Below are 16,781 nucleotides of genomic sequence, written 5' to 3' on the forward strand. Positions count from 1 at the left end.
TTATTGAGTGTGTAATTCAGTTACACTTTCAGTCTTTTGTCATCTTTCATTTGTCTTTGTGGTTGTGGATCTTCAGCAGAAGCTGTTTGTAAATGGTTTCACAGTTAAATTTAAGATCACAATATTTGGTGTCTCTTTATGCTGATGACACACTGCTATTCATTTCAGATTAAGAAAATATTTTTCATTTCTTTTGACGTTTTACTTGAAGGCCAGTGGATATTCTTCAGACACACCTAAAGCAATGACAATATGACAGTCCTCATCATGAAGACACTTCAATAACAAGAGATGATTGGATAATTTATGCTTGATATGGTCCTACCATGGCTTTTGGTCCAAAGTCACAGAAGCATTTACATCAACTGTCAACAACAAATTATGGACTTAGACTACGACCATCACTGGTTTGTACTCATCAGTAGAATGATGAAGAGTTCTGAGTTTCTAAACTCCTTTGATATTCAGTGTATATGGATACACATTACATGATCTGACACATTATTTATAAAATCATCAGAGAGAAAATTCAGGTTTGTTTTTTGGATGAAATAGAATCAATGACACTATTAAAAGAACATTTACGGAAATACTTTGACAATAAAACATTTTCAAACAAGTGATTCGAAGATCACGTCTTTATTATCTGCAAGCACTGAAATAAGATTGAAACGTTGCAACAATCTAGTGAATATTTCTATTTGTAAAAATAAAAGACAGAGACAGAGAGTGCAGAGTGAGAGCAGAAGCAGAGGAAAACCAGCAGCAGAGTCCCAGTGAGTCAGGTCAGGACTGGGAACACTGGTCTCTCCTCAGTGTCTCTGAGAGTGGAGTCTGGGAGCCCTGGGTGGCCTCACAGGTCACAGAGCCCACCTTCCTCCACTGGTCTGCAGGGAGCCTCAGGGTGCTGCTCCAGCTGTAGTGGCCGTCCTTCTGCAGCACCCCGGGGCTCCTGCTCTCCTCCCAGCTGCTGCTGCTGCCGTCCACCTTCCAGGACAGACTCCAGCCTGAGGGGAAGCCCTTGTTGGCCAGACACATGAGCGTGGCCTTGCCCTCTTTCTCCAGCTCCTCACTGGAGGGAGGCAGCACCGTCAGGGTGGGGGCAACTCCACCCACTGCAGAGACAGAGAACACATGTTGATGAAGCTTCATCTTTGGATGAAACTGGTCTTCAGAGTTTCACTTCCCTCTCTCTGCTCAGTAACCATGGCAACAGACAGGCATCACTGCTGAACCATGACAACAGTCAGGTTTCAGTGCGAAAGATTAACAGTTACAAATGGCACATTGAGAGCCACTTTGCATCAGCAGCACCATGCTCCAGTGCTCTGGGACACTTTATAGTCCTGAGAGTTGAACACTGGAGGACTGACAGCTGTCCTTCATCACAACAGAAGACACAGAAATCCTCCTCATCAAAAACATGACTCTGACCTGCGTCCTCATCTGGACTGTCCTCTGCTGCTGCTTCACAGGTAAAGTCCAGAGAGTCAAAGTCCTCTATGAACATCCGTCCCTCTGAAATGAAGCTGATAAAACTGTGACTCTGCTTTATGTTTGTGTGTGTGTGTCCTCAGAGTCCAGAGGTCAGGTCACAGTGACTCAGCCTGCAGCAGTGAGCTCTGCTCTGGGAGGCTCCGTCACCATCAGCTGTAAGAGCAGTCCGAGCGTGTTCACCTATGGAGGCTACGATTATTTATCCTGGTACCAACAGAGACCTGGAGAAGCCCCTAAACTGATCATTTATGCTGCAAGCAGGCGAGAATCAGGGATTCCAGATCGTTTTACAGGCAGTGGATCAAACACTGACTTCACTCTGACCATCAGTGGAGTTCAGGCTGAAGATTCAGGAGTTTACTACTGTCAGAGTTATCATTACACACACACAGACACACACACACACACACAGACACATACACACAGACACACACACACACACACACACACACACACACACACACACACACACACACACACACACACACACACACAAACAGGTGACTGATGTGTTCATTGTGTCTCCACCAGTTTTCCTCTTGAAGTTCAAACAGTTCACCTCAACAACCTGAAAGTTTCCACAAATGAAGAGAACAGTTCCAGTGAAGAAGCCCAATCAGACCATTAACATCACAACAACAGCAGAGTCAGCTCCACTGATGGAGAGACAAACCAAATTCACAACATATGAAACATCAATGTCCACACATCACACAGAAACCTCAGGACACTGAAGCTCCACATCTGTAATGCAACAAATCTTTTCATTGGCAGAACCACTGTCACAAACATCATGTTTCCTGGGGCACAGTTCATACAGTGCATGTCACTGAACAAACTGTTGTGTCCTTATAAGTCCAGAAAGTTGGACCTGATCTGCATCACACTTGTGGTAAACCTACCAGAACCTGAGAGGAATGAATTCCTTTCTTATAAAAAGACAGATCAAATCTGAAGGAGACCCAAGCAAAGCTAGGCCTGACCCAAATAGACCCTGATACAGAGATGACAGCAGCACTGGCAGCAGCATGATGAGCTATCAATTAACAAGCATCCCTGGTCAACAAGAGTCCTGGAGACAGCGACTGTAGCAGGAACTACCACTGAGGTGATTTTCAGTCATTTGTCAGATGTTTCTCTGTCTCTGTTTTTTGCACAGGTTTGTCAACTCGATAGTGTCACAACCTTAAAAGATGTCGTCACAAAACTTCACAGGTTCATAGTTGAACTCAAAATGAAGGTTGAGTTTGACGATGGCTGTTGTGCAACCTATGACCTGCAACACGAGAAAGCACAAAGAGTGTGTGGAAGAAGCCATGTTGGTAACATGCATTAATGGGACATGAATTCATAAAGATGGAGAGGGAGAGAGGGAGAGAGTAGCTCAGTGCATCATGGGATGGCCCCTGGCAGTGAAACATTGCCATCATTCATCAGAGTGAGGGTCCTTTTTGGCTGAAAGTTTAAGTCAACACTTATTCCAGATGTTTTCTTATTAATGTTATTTCAGATCACAGTCTGGTTTGGATCACATTTAGTCTTGAAGGAGTTCGTGCTGTTTCAAATGAATGCTCTGCATACGTTCCACCCTCTGTTTGATTCATGGACGTCTGTCACACTCGAGTCCTGCACAGAAGTCTGGTCCAGTGCTTCTGAAAACATCTTAAAACCAGAGCAGCCAGATTAGCTCTGTGCTGTCTGTGCTAAAGTGTGCTGGATGCATGAACAGTTAGCTTTGCTAATTGCGGATGGATGGATGTGTGGATGGATGAATAAATGGATGGATGAATAGATGGATGGATGGATGAATAGATGGATGGATGGATGGATGAATAGATGGATGGATGGATGAATAGATGGATGGATGGATGGATGGATGGATGGATGGATGGATGGATGGATGGATGGATGGATGAATAGATGGATGAATAGATGGATGAATAGATGGATGGATGGATGGATGGATGGATGGATGGATGGATGGATGGATGGATGCCTTTGCTGATCAAAGATTCGTCCATGTATCAGGTTTTCGGTGCTTCTTGGCCTTTAATCCTGTGACCACAAACTAAGCACAATCACAAACACTGTGAACAGAGTGGGAGAAACAGGAGAGTCAACAGGAACCCACAGCTCATGTTTGGCATGTTTGGAGGGTTCATCCTGCCCTGTTTACATGATTCATACATGATGTTCACAATAATCCAAGAATATCTTATGTCTGTAACAACGCTAAGCGGCTACTTTGATACTTTAATTAGATTTTGCTGATGAGGTGTATTTCTCATAAATTCAACTTCTAATGCTGCGCTAATACTTGGAGTATTTCTGCATAGTAGTATTAGTACTTTTACTAACAGGACTGAACCAGACAGGTGAAGTCAAAAACCTTTTTCTGGCACAACAACCCTTAAAATGCAAAAAGGTCTAAATAGTAGTTAATAACTATTCCAAGAATCAAAATGTTCTTGCAGAAATGTTCATGATGAGGTAGAAAAGTTGGATTTCCCTGAATCTGCATGTAGTTCAGTGAGACACCGCTGCCACCCAGTGGACATCAGGAGAATCACATCATACCAGTGACGAGGAGGTTTTCCTGCAGGACTCATGTGAAATGATGTTTGTCAGACTGGAGAGAATAAATACATGTGGTGAAAAGAAAGTGTTGTTGAAGGAGTAACCTGCTCTGTCGTGTTGGTTCAAAAAGAACTGGTCTGATTCGACTCAGCAGCATTTATTTGCCAGCAAACCCAAAAGTGTGCCATTTAAGAACAACAGCAACAAAATCAGTCTTAGTCTGTCAAACACAGCTGACAGGACAAATTCACAGAGAGCTACCAACTTCCAAAATGAGTTTGGTTCACGTTTATTATACTTTTAAATGACAGTTCAGAGAAATCAACTCTGCAAAGAATGAACAGCAGTCAGAGCATTTCCATAGAGAGCCACTTTGCATCAGCAGCACCATGCTCCACTGCTCTGGGACACTTTATAGTCCTGAGAGTTGAACACTGGAGGACTGACAGCTGTCCTTCATCACAACAGAAGACACAGAAATCCTCCTCATCAAAAACATGACTCTGACCTGCGTCCTCATCTGGACTGTCCTCTGCTGCTGCTTCACAGGTAAAGTCCAGAGAGTCAAAGTCCTCTATGAACATCCGTCCCTCTGAAATGAAGCCGACAAAACTGTGACTCTGCTTTATGTTTGTGTGTGTGTGTCCTCAGAGTCCAGAGGTCAGGTCACAGTGACTCAGCCTGCAGCAGTGAGCTCTGCTCTGGGAGGCTCCGTCACCATCAGCTGTAAGAGCAGTCCAAAGGTTTATGGTGGAAACTATTTATCCTGGTACCAACAGAAAGATGGAGAAACTCCTAAACTGCTCATTTATGCTGCGAGCAGTTGAGCATCAGGTCATTCCTTCCTGCAGCCGTCAGACTGCACAACAGAAACTGCTCCAAGTAAAAAGTGCAATAATCAGTGCAATACTACCGGTACATAACAGTCTGTAAAGACTATTTACAATTTTTTGAGGATAACATTTTCTGTTCATCCCACCCTTTTGTAGATACTTGTTGTGTTTAACTTGCATGCACTTGTTGTCTTTTACTATTCTATCCACTTTATTGGTGCTGCTGTGAATTAGAATTTCCCCTCGCGGGACGAATAAAGGAATATTGAATATTGAATTGAATTGAATGAAGCGAATTAAATATTTCAGCATTGAACTTCAATGACAATAAAAATCTCAGTGTAGATCAAATGACGTCCTCCATCACAGCTTCTCACCATCCATTCATATCTCATTTTAATCACATGTTCTTATCTGATTTTCCAGTTCATCAAGAGGAACCAACCTGGGACAGTTGATCGGAAAAGTCTCGGTCATGACCTTTGACCTCAGCTTCAGACTGGATCACAGCTATTTCAACGACTTCCTGTTAAAAGACTATGAAGGCTCAGATCAGCTTCAGAAAACATCATGATTAAAAGTGACCAAACAAACCTGAGCACCCCTAAAACACATTACTGTTTAAACATATGAGCTTGAATAAAGGATCAATATCAAAGGGAATCATGACAAGACAACAAACACAAGTGACCTCCCTGATGTCATCAGATCTACACATATACAGTATTTATACCTAAAGCTGCAAATATACATGTGGATAGAACATCTGTAAGAACATGTTCTCTGACATGAAACACAAACAAACCAACAAACACACTGAAACTTAACGTTACTTCATGAGCTTGGAAACATTAAACAATCTCTGCACAACACTGATCCACTAACTGTTGTGGAGCTTTCACTCATATCACATGATCTTCATCATCAGCTGGACTTGTTCAGTTCTCATTGAAATTTAGGTTTTTGCATTCCTCTGAATTCTTGTCCACATTCACTTAAAAGCTAAAATAATCCCACACCTGAGTGAACTGCTGATCTGCTGAGGAAGATCAGAATTTAATCAAAAGCTCCAGAACAAAACCTAAATGGACCTTTTGGTGAAACAGTTTGGATTGTCAAACATGAATTTTCAATCTGAACTTTTCAGTCAAGGTGGACGAGAAGTTCTTCAAGTGCAGCATGAAGACCTTCAGAAAACTCACATTACTGCTCACAGCTGTTACTACATGAACTTCAGACAAAGACATCTGTCCAACTGTCACTGATGAAGACTTCCAGCTTTTCTGACTCTGCTCACATGTCCAAGACCTTCCATTAGCATGGTATCTGAGACGCTCAGCCTCAGCATCCCCTCATCCCTCAACTCTACTGAACTGATCTGCAAGTGACAAACACCTGAACATGTTCAACCTGCATTAATATGAATATCACTAATCACTGTAAAATAAATATCCTCCACATGTTGTAAATGAGTAGTTGAGTGGTCTCACAGTGAGGAGGAAACAGCATGATGTGTTGAGGACAGCTCCAGTTCACTGACTCTGTGTGTTTGCATATGTGTCCTGCCTCTCTGCTGCCAGCCGTTAAGAGGCCAGTGTTGATCAGTGGCTGTCCAGGCCTTTCAGAGCCACTGACACACCGGCAGCACAATCATGAGCTCACTGATTCTACTACTGGCCACCCTGGGGCTCCTCGTTCAGGGTGAGACTCTCTTCTGAAAACTGGGCTTCAGGATGCCACAACCAGGTTCACCACAGTCATGTTCTGCTGTGATGGAGAAACACTGAAACAAGCAGCATTTACCTTCTTCCATCTCTTCTCCATGTTAAAGAAATGATACTCTTCTGTTCTGATGGTGATCATCTTTCTCCAAGCTGGATTTGTCTCAGTAACCCTTCTCCTCTTCTTCATGTTTTCCAGGTTCATCAGGACAAATCACCCTGACTCAGTCTCCTGAGTCTCAGTCTGTTGTTCCAGGACAGACTGTCTCCATCAGGTGTAAAACCAGTCCACATGTTAGCAGCTGGCTCCACTGGTACCTTCAGAAACCTGGAGAAGTTCCTAAACTCCTGATTTATCAAGCTTCTACCCGTCATTCTGGAGTTTCATCTCGTTTCAGTGGAAGTGGATCTGGGACTGACTTCACTCTGACCATCAGTGGAGTTCAGGCTGAAGATTCAGGAGTTTACTACTGTCAGCAGAGTAGCAACTTGTTCACACAGTGATACAACGTCGTACAAAAACCTCCCTCAGCTGGAGAGGAACTGATCTGAATCAACAGCTGCACTCACACTAAAACTAAAGCTTTTACTAAAAATAAATACTTCATAATTAACTTTCAATATTTTTATGTGAAATATACTTTACATAGCAAAAAGTTATGATTCATTTCCTGAAGTATAATCACATGTGGACACTAAATTGGTGAAATTTTTTTTGACCATCTTTCAAAGACATGTGACAACTCATTAATTACATTTTAAAATTTTATCTCAACAACATTTCATTCATGTTGTACAAATACTAATCACATATATAACATATTTTATTCATTTTGTGTATTTTTGTTGCAACAAAAATGTATTTCATGACTTAACCTAAGAAGGATTTATGGAGTGTGTAATTCAGTTACACTTTCAGTCTTTTGTCATCTTTCATTTGTCGTTGTGGTTGTGAATCTTCAGCAGAAGCAGTTTGTTAATACTTTCAGGGTTAATTTTGAGATCATAATCGTTTGGTTTCTTTTTATGCTGATGATACACTGCTATTCATTTCAGATATTTTTCTTATTGTAGTTTGACTTGAAGGACAGTGCATATTCTTGAGACACACCTAACCAATGACAATATGACAGTCCTCATCATGAAGACACTTCAGCAACAAGAGATGATTGGATGATTTATGCTTGATATGGTCCTACCATGGCTTTTGGTCCAAAGTTAAAGAAGCATTTACATCAACTGTCAACAACAAATTATGGACTTAGACTACGACCATCAATGGTTTGTGGTCATCAAAAATGATGAAGAGTTTTGTCTGAGAATCTAAAGTCCTTTGATATTCAGTGTATATGGATAAACATTACATGATCTGACACATTATTTAAAAAAATCATTAGGGAGGAAATTCAGGTTTGTTTTTTGGATGAAATAGAATCATTGACACTATTAAGAAAACATTAATGGAAACACTTTGACAATAAAACATTTTCAAACAAGTGATTTGAAGATCACGTCTTTATTATCTGTATTATCTGCAAACACTGAAATAATATTGAAACGTTGCAACAATCTAGTGAATATTTCTATTTGTAAAAATAAAAGACAGAGACAGAGAGTGCAGAGTGAGAGCAGAAGCAGAGGAAAACCAGCAGCAGAGTCCCAGTGAGTCAGGTCAGGACTGGGAACACTGGTCTCTCCTCAGTGTCTCTGAGAGTGGAGTCTGAGAGCCCTGGGTGGCCTCACAGGTCACAGAGCCCACCTTCCTCCACTGGTCTGCAGGGAGCCTCAGGGTGCTGCTCCAGCTGTAGAGGCCGTCCTTCTGCAGCACCCCGGGGCTCCTGCTCTCCTCCCAGCTGCTGCTGCTGCTGCCGTCCACCTTCCAGGACAGACTCCAGCCTGAGGGGAAGCCCTTGTTGGCCAGACACATGAGCGTGGCCTTCCCCTCTTTCTCCAGCTCCTCATTGGAGGGGGGCAGCACCGTCAGGGTGGGACGGACGTCACCTAGGAGACACCAATCGGTTTAGAAGACAGGGACCACGCAGCTGTCAGTCAAACACTTGGACACCTTTACTGTGTGAGAGTTGATTTTGTCCTTTAAGGAGTTTCTGTCAGATGGTTTTTCTGCTCCACCAGTCACTCACTCACACATTGTTTCACTTCCCTTTAAGAAACCTCTCATGCACATCAGCACAGAAAGAGTCCTCATATGACCTGAAATCTATCAAACTGCACTGCAAATAAAACAATCAGATTTACATTTCAACATACAAAAAGCTCTTTGAAGGATTTTAAATTAGACCGTTTGAAGAAAACGTGAAAATACAGTTTGAATATATTTTCAGTCTGTGACTTCATTCAAAGTCCTGATACATTTATACAAAAACATTTACTGTCCAAACTCTCAGAGGTGAATGAGATCCAGCGATATTATCAGCCAACAATAACTGACGACCATCAGAGAACTGTCAACATTATTTCAAAAAGCCATTTTGAGCCGTTTGAGGAGATCACAGATTTAAAGGCTTTTAAACATTTTTAAACTAAAAACGGTTTAAAATGAGAATCAAAGTCAAAATCTACAAACATTTGAAAAGTACGAGTGTTGTTCTTTCATCGTTCCTACAGTTCAAGCTGTTCACATTTCACAAATGAAACGCTTAAAGAGAAGTTCAGTGAAGCTGCTTTGAGTTCAGCTTCAAGGTCAAACAGCAGAAACGAACAAAAAATTGAGTCTTAAGGTGATTTTGATCAGTCCAATGGAAAATTCAAGTTACTACAAATGTTCAGACACATGAATTAAAACTTTATCTGATGAAACGATATTTAATATTTGAGAAGAAACTTACTTCCAATTTCCAGTCTGGTTCCTCCACCAAAAGTCAACCACAGTGATACAAACTGACTGAGTCGTCGTACAAAAACCTCTGACTGTAGAGAGACACGGCTCTCTGACTTTGTCTGACAAAACTTCAACTACAACAACTCAACTTTCAACTTTCCTCTAAAAATTTAAATACGTGACTTCTCCTCTGCACCGACTCATTGTACTAATTACATTCATGATTTCATTTCAATCAGAAAACTGCACTTTGGACTTTCTACAAAACTATTGAGAGAAAATAGAAGCTGTAAAATCTCAAATTTCAATGTCTGCAGAAAATTTATGTCCAGGAAAGAAAAGTTACTGACAAATTCATAAAATCCATCAAAAACTGAACTTACTTCCAATTTCCAGTCTGGTTCCTCCACCGAACGTGTACCACAGTGATACAAACTGACTGAGTCGTCGTACAAAAACCTCTGACTGTAGAGAGACACGGCTCTCTGACTCTGAACACAACAAAGTCACCAAACACATTCCCAGTTTAACCAGTTTATGGAAGAACTGCTTAAAGTGTTGAAACTGATTCAGAAACCATGAATATGCAGACGATTCAACCTTTTATTTGTGAAATGTTAAAAATCTACAATCAACATGAATTTCTTCTGTTGGTGAAACACACTGAAATAAGATTTTCCAAAGAAAAACTGTCCAACAAATCCAGACAAATGAAATAATGATCAGAAATGAAGATTTATTGTAATTAATTATTTCCTTAAATTTGTCCCACAGTGATTTTTTGTGAACTTTGGAGAATTTTCTAAATATTCATATCTAATTGAGCTTTGACACATTCCTAATCAATACTCTGACAGAGTGATTGATCCATTGATCAGCAGCATCATCAGAGTAATCCAAGTCCCTGCTGGAGGCAGTCAGAGCATTTCCATAGAGAGCCACTTTGCATCAGCAGCACCATGCTCCAGTGCTCTGGGACACTTTATAGTCCTGAGAGTTGAACACTGGATGACTGACAGCTGTCCTTCATCACAACAGAAGACACAGAAATCCTCCTCATCAAAAACATGACTCTGACCTGCGTCCTCATCTGGACTGTCCTCTGCTGCTGCTTCACAGGTAAAGTCCAGAGAATCAAAGTCTTCTACGAACATCCGTCCCTCTGAAATGAAGCTGATAAAACTGTGACTCTGCTTTATGTTTGTGTGTGTGTGTCCTCAGAGTCCAGAGGTCAGGTCACAGTGACTCAGCCTGCAGCAGTGAGCTCTGCTCTGGGAGGCTCCATCACCATCAGCTGTAAGAGCAGTCCAAAGGTTTATGGTGGGAGCTATTTATCCTGGTACCAACAGAAAGATGGAGAAACTCATTTGCTCATTTATGTTGCTAGCAGTCGAGCATCAGGGATTCCAGATCGTTTTACAGGCAGTGGATCAAACACTGACTTCACTCTGATCATCAGTGGAGTTCAGACTGAAGATTCAGGAGTTTACTACTGTCAGAGTGAACATTACATCAACAGTCAGTATGTGTTCACACAGTGAAAAAGAGTCGTACAAAAACCTCCCTCAGTCAGACTGAACAGAAACTGAAATGACTGCTGCAGCTGGAAGCTGATACCCTTCACTGAGGACACACACACACACGCAAAAAGTTGGACCTGATCTGCTTCAGACTTGTGGTAAAACTACCAGAACCTGAGGTGAATGAATTCCTTTCTTATAAAAAGACAGGTCCAATCTGACAGGGACCCGAGCAAAGCTAGATCTGACCTGAACAGACCCTGATACAGAGATGACAGCAGCACTGGCAGCAGCATGATGAGCTATCAATTAACAAGCATCCCTGGTCAACAAGAGTCCTGGAGACAGCGACTGTAGCAGGAACTACCACTGAGGTGATTTTCAGTCATTTGTCAGCTGTTTCTCTGTCTCTGTTTTTTGCACAAGCTGTGTGGAAGAAGCCATGTTGGTAACATGCATTAATGGGACATGAATTCATAAAGATGGAGAGGGAGAGAGGGAGAGAGTAGCTCAGTGCATCATGGGATGGCCCCTGGCAGTCTAAGCCTATAATAGCATAACTAGGGGCCTGTCCAAGGCAAGCCTGAGCCGGTCCTGACTGTAAACTGCATCAAAAAGGAAAGTTTTAAGGCTATTCTTAAACACTGAGCGGGTGTCTGCCTCCCAGACCGAGTCTGGAAGATGGTTTCACTGGACAGGACCTTGATAGGTGAAAGCTTTGGCTCCAGTTTTACTTTTGGAGAGTTTAGAAACCATATTTGAGCTCACACTCTGGGAAACAGTGTTCCAGTCGGGTAAAACGTACTATGAGTATTTGAAGGTAAGATGGTGTCTGACCATTGAGGGGTTTGTAGGTAAGGAAAAGGATTTTAAATACAATCAGATACAATGTGTGATAAATGTCATCTCTTTTTTAAGATTTTGTCAGAACACATGCTGCAGTGTTCAGGATCAGCTGGAGGATATTCAGTGATTTATGGGGGCAGCCTGCAATAATCCAGCCTGCAAATGGGTGGACGAGATTGTCTGAATCGTTTTGAAAGTTGCAGGTCATCCAGATCTTTATGCCCGTCAGACATGTTTGAAGTTTAATTAACTGATTGGTTTCATTTGGCTTCATTGATAAATAAAAATGGGTATCATCAGCAGAGCAAATAAAATTGATGGAGTCGTTCCTCATAATATGGAACTCTGTGACTAACTTTGTATTCAACATGAACACACTGATATTGATCTGAAATGTAGGGTTTAAACCAACTTCGTGCAGTTCCTTTAATGCCAGTTGTCGAATGAAGATATCAGATCTAATAACAAAAGCACACAGATTGTTTTTCTGAGGCAATTAGAAGACCATTTGTCACTTTAACCAGTGCTATGTTGCACTCTAAATCTCTAAAATCAACTACTGTTATGTATTAAGGCACAAAACTGATTGGCGACTGCTTTTTCAAGGATTTTAGAGAGAAGGGGAAGGTCAGATAGAGGTCTATAGTTGGCTAAACCCCTGGCTCAAGAGGAGGCTTTTTGAGAAGAGGTTTAATTACAGCCACTTTAAAGGACTGTGCTACACCTTTTGATGAACAGCTAACTGATCACAGGGAGAAAGCAAGACAAGAACTTGAGCAATGAACAAGGAACTAGGAGAGCTAAATCTTAACAGGGTAGTGAGAACAACGATCTGGTGACGACTGGTGAGGAGAAGCTGGTATTTATCCTGTGGCTGGTGATTCACGGATTGGCTGCAGCTGTGGGGGCTGATTGGCATGAGGATCAGCTGGAGGTGAGCTGTGATTGAGGAGGAACCATTTGCAGTTTCTAAACAGCATCCTGAGTTTCTTTTACTCTCCGTGAGGATGATCTGTTAGTCAGTGGTCTCAGCAGTGAGGAGGAAACAGCATGATGTGTTGAGGACAGCTCCAGTTCACTGACTCTGTGTGTTTGCATATGTGTCCTGCCTCTCTGCTGCCAGCCGTTAAGAGGCCAGTGTTGATCAGTGGCTGTCCAGGCCTTTCAGAGCCACTGACACACCGGCAGCACAATCATGAGCTCACTTATTCTACTGCTGGCCACCCTGGGGCTCCTCGTTCAGGGTGAGACTCTCTTCTGAAAACTGGGCTTCAGGATGCCACAACCAGGTTCACCACAGTTATGTTCTGCTGTGATGGAGAAACACTGAAACAAGCAGCATTTACCTTCTTCCATCTGTTCTCCATGTTAAAGAAATGATACTCTTCTGTTCTGATGGTGATCATCTTCCTCCAAGCTGGATTTGTCTCAGTAACCCTTCTCCTCTTCTTCATGTTTTCCAGGTTCATCAGGACAAATCACCCTGACTCAGTCTCCTGAGTCTCAGTCTGTTGTTCCAGGACAGACTGTCTCCATCAGATGTAAAACCATTTCACATGTTAGTGACTATCTCCACTGGTACCTTCAGAAACCTGGAGAAGCTCCTAAACTCCTGATTTATCAAGCTTCAACCCGTCAGTCTGGAGTTTCATCTCGTTTCAGTGGAAGTGGATCTGGGACTGACTTCACTCTGACCATCAGTGGAGTTCAGGCTGAAGATTCAGGAGTTTACTACTGTCAGCAGAGTTACAGCAGCCCGTTCACACAGTGATACAATGTCGTACAAAAACCTCCCTCAGCTGGAGAGGAACTGATCTGAATCAACAGCTGCACTCACACTAAAACTAAAACTTTTTACTCAAAATGAATTGTGAGGAATAATTAACTTCAATATTTTTATGTTAAATATACTTTACATAGCAAAAAGTTATGATTCATTTCCTAGACTATAATCACATGTGGACACTAAATTGGTGAAATTTTATCTGACCAAATTTTATCTGACCAACTTTCAAATGTCTTTCAAAGACATTTGAAAGTTGGTCAGATAAAATTTATATTGTTGTATTTCATTTGTAAGTTGTATTTCATGATTTAACCTGAAAAGGATTTATGGAGTGTGTAATTCAGTAACACTTTCAGTCTTTTCTCATCTTTCATTTGTCTTTCTGGTTGTGGATCTTCAGCAGAAGCAGTTTGTTAATAGTTTCAGGGTTAAATTTAAGAACAAAATCGTTTGGTGTCTCTTTATGCTGATGATACACTGCTATTCATTTCAGATATTTTTCTTTTTTTTTTTTAATTTGTAGATTTACTTGAAGGACAGTGCATATTCTTCAGACACACCTAAAGCAATGACAATATGACAGTCCTCATCATGAAGACACTTCAGCTGGAAGAGATTATTGGATGACTTATGCTTGATATGGTCCTGGTATGGATGAAATAGAATCAATGACACTATTAAAAGAACATTTATGGAAACACTTTGACAATAAAACATTTTCAAACAAGTGATTTGAAGAACACGTCTTTATTATCTGCAAACACTGAAATAATATTGAAACGTTGCAACAATCAAGTGAATATTTCTATTTGTAAAAATGAAAAACAGAGACAGAGAGTGCAGAGTGAGAGCAGAAGCAGAGGAGAACCAGCAGTAGAGTCCCAGTGAGTCAGGTCAGGACTGGGAACACTGGTCTCTCCTCAGTGTGTCTGAGAGTGGAGTCTGGGAGCCCTGGGTGGCCTCACAGGTCACAGAGCCCACCTTCCTCCACTGGTCTGCAGGGAGCCTCAGGGTGCTGCTCCAGCTGTAGTGGCCGTCCTTCTGCAGCACCCCAGGGCTCCTGCTCTCCTCCCAGATGCTGCTGCTGCTGCTGCCGTCCACCTTCCAGGACAGACTCCAGCCTGAGGGGAAGCCCTTGTTGGCCAGACACATGAGCGTGGCCTTCCCCTGCTCCAGCTCCTCATTGGAGGGGGGCAGCACCGTCAGGGTGGGGGCGACTAGACCCACTGCAGAGACAGAGAACACATGTTGATGAAGCTTCATCTTTGGATGAAACTGGTCTTCAGAGTTTCACTTCCCTCTCTCAGCTCAGTAACCACGGCAACGGACAGGCATCACTGCTGAACCATGACAACAGTCAGGTTTCAGTGTGAGAGATTAAAAGCTAAAAATGACACATTGTTGCTCTGATGTGTCAATGTTTAACAAATAAGTCTGAAAAATAAGTTTACACAGGTTTACACAGTCTGACAGTTTCTTAAAGTTTTCTTGTATCAAACAGAAAAGACCTTGATGATGTGACTTTGATTTGTTTCCTCAAAATGAACATTGTTAACGACTGAGTTATGTGTCAAAAGTCATCAAATCAAACCTGCTCATGCAGCGTATTGGTTCAATGTAACATTCACGTTTTAAGATTTTCATTTGTGACACTCAACGTGTCAGAAGTTAAAATCTTTGAGAAACATCACGTAAAACCGATAAAAAAGGTCGGTTCAGTGCTGAGGCTGAAATTTAAAAACCTTGAAGAAAATTTCTGACAGGCAGAAAACTTTTTTGGAAACGTACATATAGAAACTTTTCAGATTTATATTCCAGTGAAGTAAAATGTTGAACTGAAGAAGATTTTAGTCTTTTTGAGGACAAATGTGTCGCATTCAAGAAGAACTGCAATCATATTAAATTGCAATTATCAGCTAACAGTTGCCGTAATGTGTACAGCTATGAAATAAAACAGAATACATGTAAAATTTGGGTTATTAAAGGAGACAAATGTACTTACAGTTAACATCCAGTCTGGTTCCTCCACCAAAAGTCCACCACAGTCATACAAACTGACTGAGTGGTCATACAAAAACCTCTGACTGTAGAGTGACACGGCTCTCTGACTCTGAACACAACAAAGTCACCAAACACATCCCCAGTTTAACCAGTTTATGGAAGAACTGCTTCAAGTGTTGAAAACTGATCCAGAAAACATGTATATGCAGACGATTCAACCTTTTCTTTGTGAAATGTTAAAAATCTACAATCAACATTAATTTCTTCTGTTGGTGAAACACACTGAAATAAGATTCTCCAAAGAAAAACTGTCCAACAAATCCAGACAAATTAAATAATGATCATAAATGAATGTTTATTGTAATTAATTATTTCCTTAAATTTGTCCCACAGTGATGTTGATTTGTTGTGAACTTGGTAGAATTTTCTAAATATTCAAATCAGATTGAGCAATGACATATTCATAATCAATACTCTGATGGTGTGACTGATCCATTGATCTGCAGCTTCATCAGAGCAATCCAAGTCCCTGCTGGAGGCAGTCAGAGCATTTCCATAGAGAGCCACTTTGCATCAGCAGCACCATGCTCCAGTGCTCTGGGACACTTTATAGTCCTGAGAGTTGAACACTGGAGGACTGACAGCTGTCCTTCATCACAACAGAAGACACAGAAATCCTCCTCATCAAAAACATGACTCTGATCTGCGTCCTCATCTGGACTGTCCTCTGCTGCTGCTTCACAGGTAAAGTCCAGAGAATCAAAGTCCTCTACGAACATCCGTCCCTCTGAAATGAAGCTGATAAAACTGTGACTCTGCTTTATGTTTGTGTGTCTGTGTCCTCAGAGTCCAGAGGTCAGGTCACAGTGACTCAGCCTGCAGCAGTGAGCTCTGCTCTGGGAGGCTCCATCACCATCAGCTGTAAGACCAATCCAAGCGTTTACACCTATGGAGGCTACCAGTATTTAGCCTGGTACCAACAGAGACCTGGAGAAGCTCCTAAACTACTCATTTATGCTGCAAGCAGTCGAGCATCAGGGATTCCGGATCGTTTTACAGGCAGTGGATCAAACACTGACTTCACTCTGACCATCAGTGGAGTTCAGGCTGAAGATTCAGGAGTTTACTACTGTCAGAGTGCTCATTACATCAACAGTCAGT

The 16,781-nt window shown here is 41.7% G+C and overlaps 1 protein-coding gene and 3 gene segments (V, D, J or C); 1 reads left to right on the forward strand and 3 right to left on the reverse strand.

The window, feature by feature from the left end:
• Window positions 1-743: 743 nt before the first annotated feature.
• Window positions 744-1,510, reverse strand: LOC139346024 (Ig kappa-b4 chain C region-like). The segment is given in 2 exon segments: window positions 744-1,115; window positions 1,435-1,510. Coding segments are annotated over 2 exon segments (405 nt in total).
• A 6,740-nt stretch (window positions 1,511-8,250) lies between these two features.
• On the reverse strand, window positions 8,251-9,534 carry LOC139345765 (Ig kappa-b4 chain C region-like). The segment is given in 2 exon segments: window positions 8,251-8,629; window positions 9,475-9,534. A coding segment is annotated over 1 exon segment (255 nt).
• A 1,000-nt stretch (window positions 9,535-10,534) lies between these two features.
• Window positions 10,535-13,604, forward strand: LOC139346025 (uncharacterized). The gene is made up of 3 exons (XM_070984937.1): window positions 10,535-10,586; window positions 10,689-10,985; window positions 13,297-13,604. The coding sequence occupies exons 1-3, from the start codon at window positions 10,535-10,537 to the stop codon at window positions 13,602-13,604; spliced, it is 657 nt and encodes a 218-aa protein (XP_070841038.1).
• A 909-nt stretch (window positions 13,605-14,513) lies between these two features.
• Window positions 14,514-15,658, reverse strand: LOC139345767 (Ig kappa-b4 chain C region-like; the record flags this gene model as incomplete). The annotated part of the segment is given in 2 exon segments: window positions 14,514-14,836; window positions 15,622-15,658. Coding segments are annotated over 2 exon segments (360 nt in total), but the record flags the coding sequence as incomplete, so codon positions are not given.
• Between the last annotated feature and the right edge of the window lie 1,123 nt (window positions 15,659-16,781).

This window comes from Chaetodon trifascialis, chromosome 17, assembly GCF_039877785.1.
Source record: "Chaetodon trifascialis isolate fChaTrf1 chromosome 17, fChaTrf1.hap1, whole genome shotgun sequence".
Taxonomy (NCBI): Eukaryota; Metazoa; Chordata; class Actinopteri; order Chaetodontiformes; family Chaetodontidae; genus Chaetodon; species Chaetodon trifascialis.

Coding starts and splice junctions, on each gene's coding strand:
- LOC139346025 (XM_070984937.1), top strand. CDS start 10,535: ATGACTCTGACCTGCGTCCTCATCTGGACTGTCCTCTGCTGCTGCTTC. Junction 10,587..10,688: donor CCTCTGCTGCTGCTTCACAG/GTAAAGTCCAGA, acceptor GTGTGTCCTCAG/AGTCCAGAGGTCAGGTCACA. Junction 10,986..13,296: donor GAGTGAACATTACATCAACA/GTCAGTATGTGT, acceptor CATGTTTTCCAG/GTTCATCAGGACAAATCACC.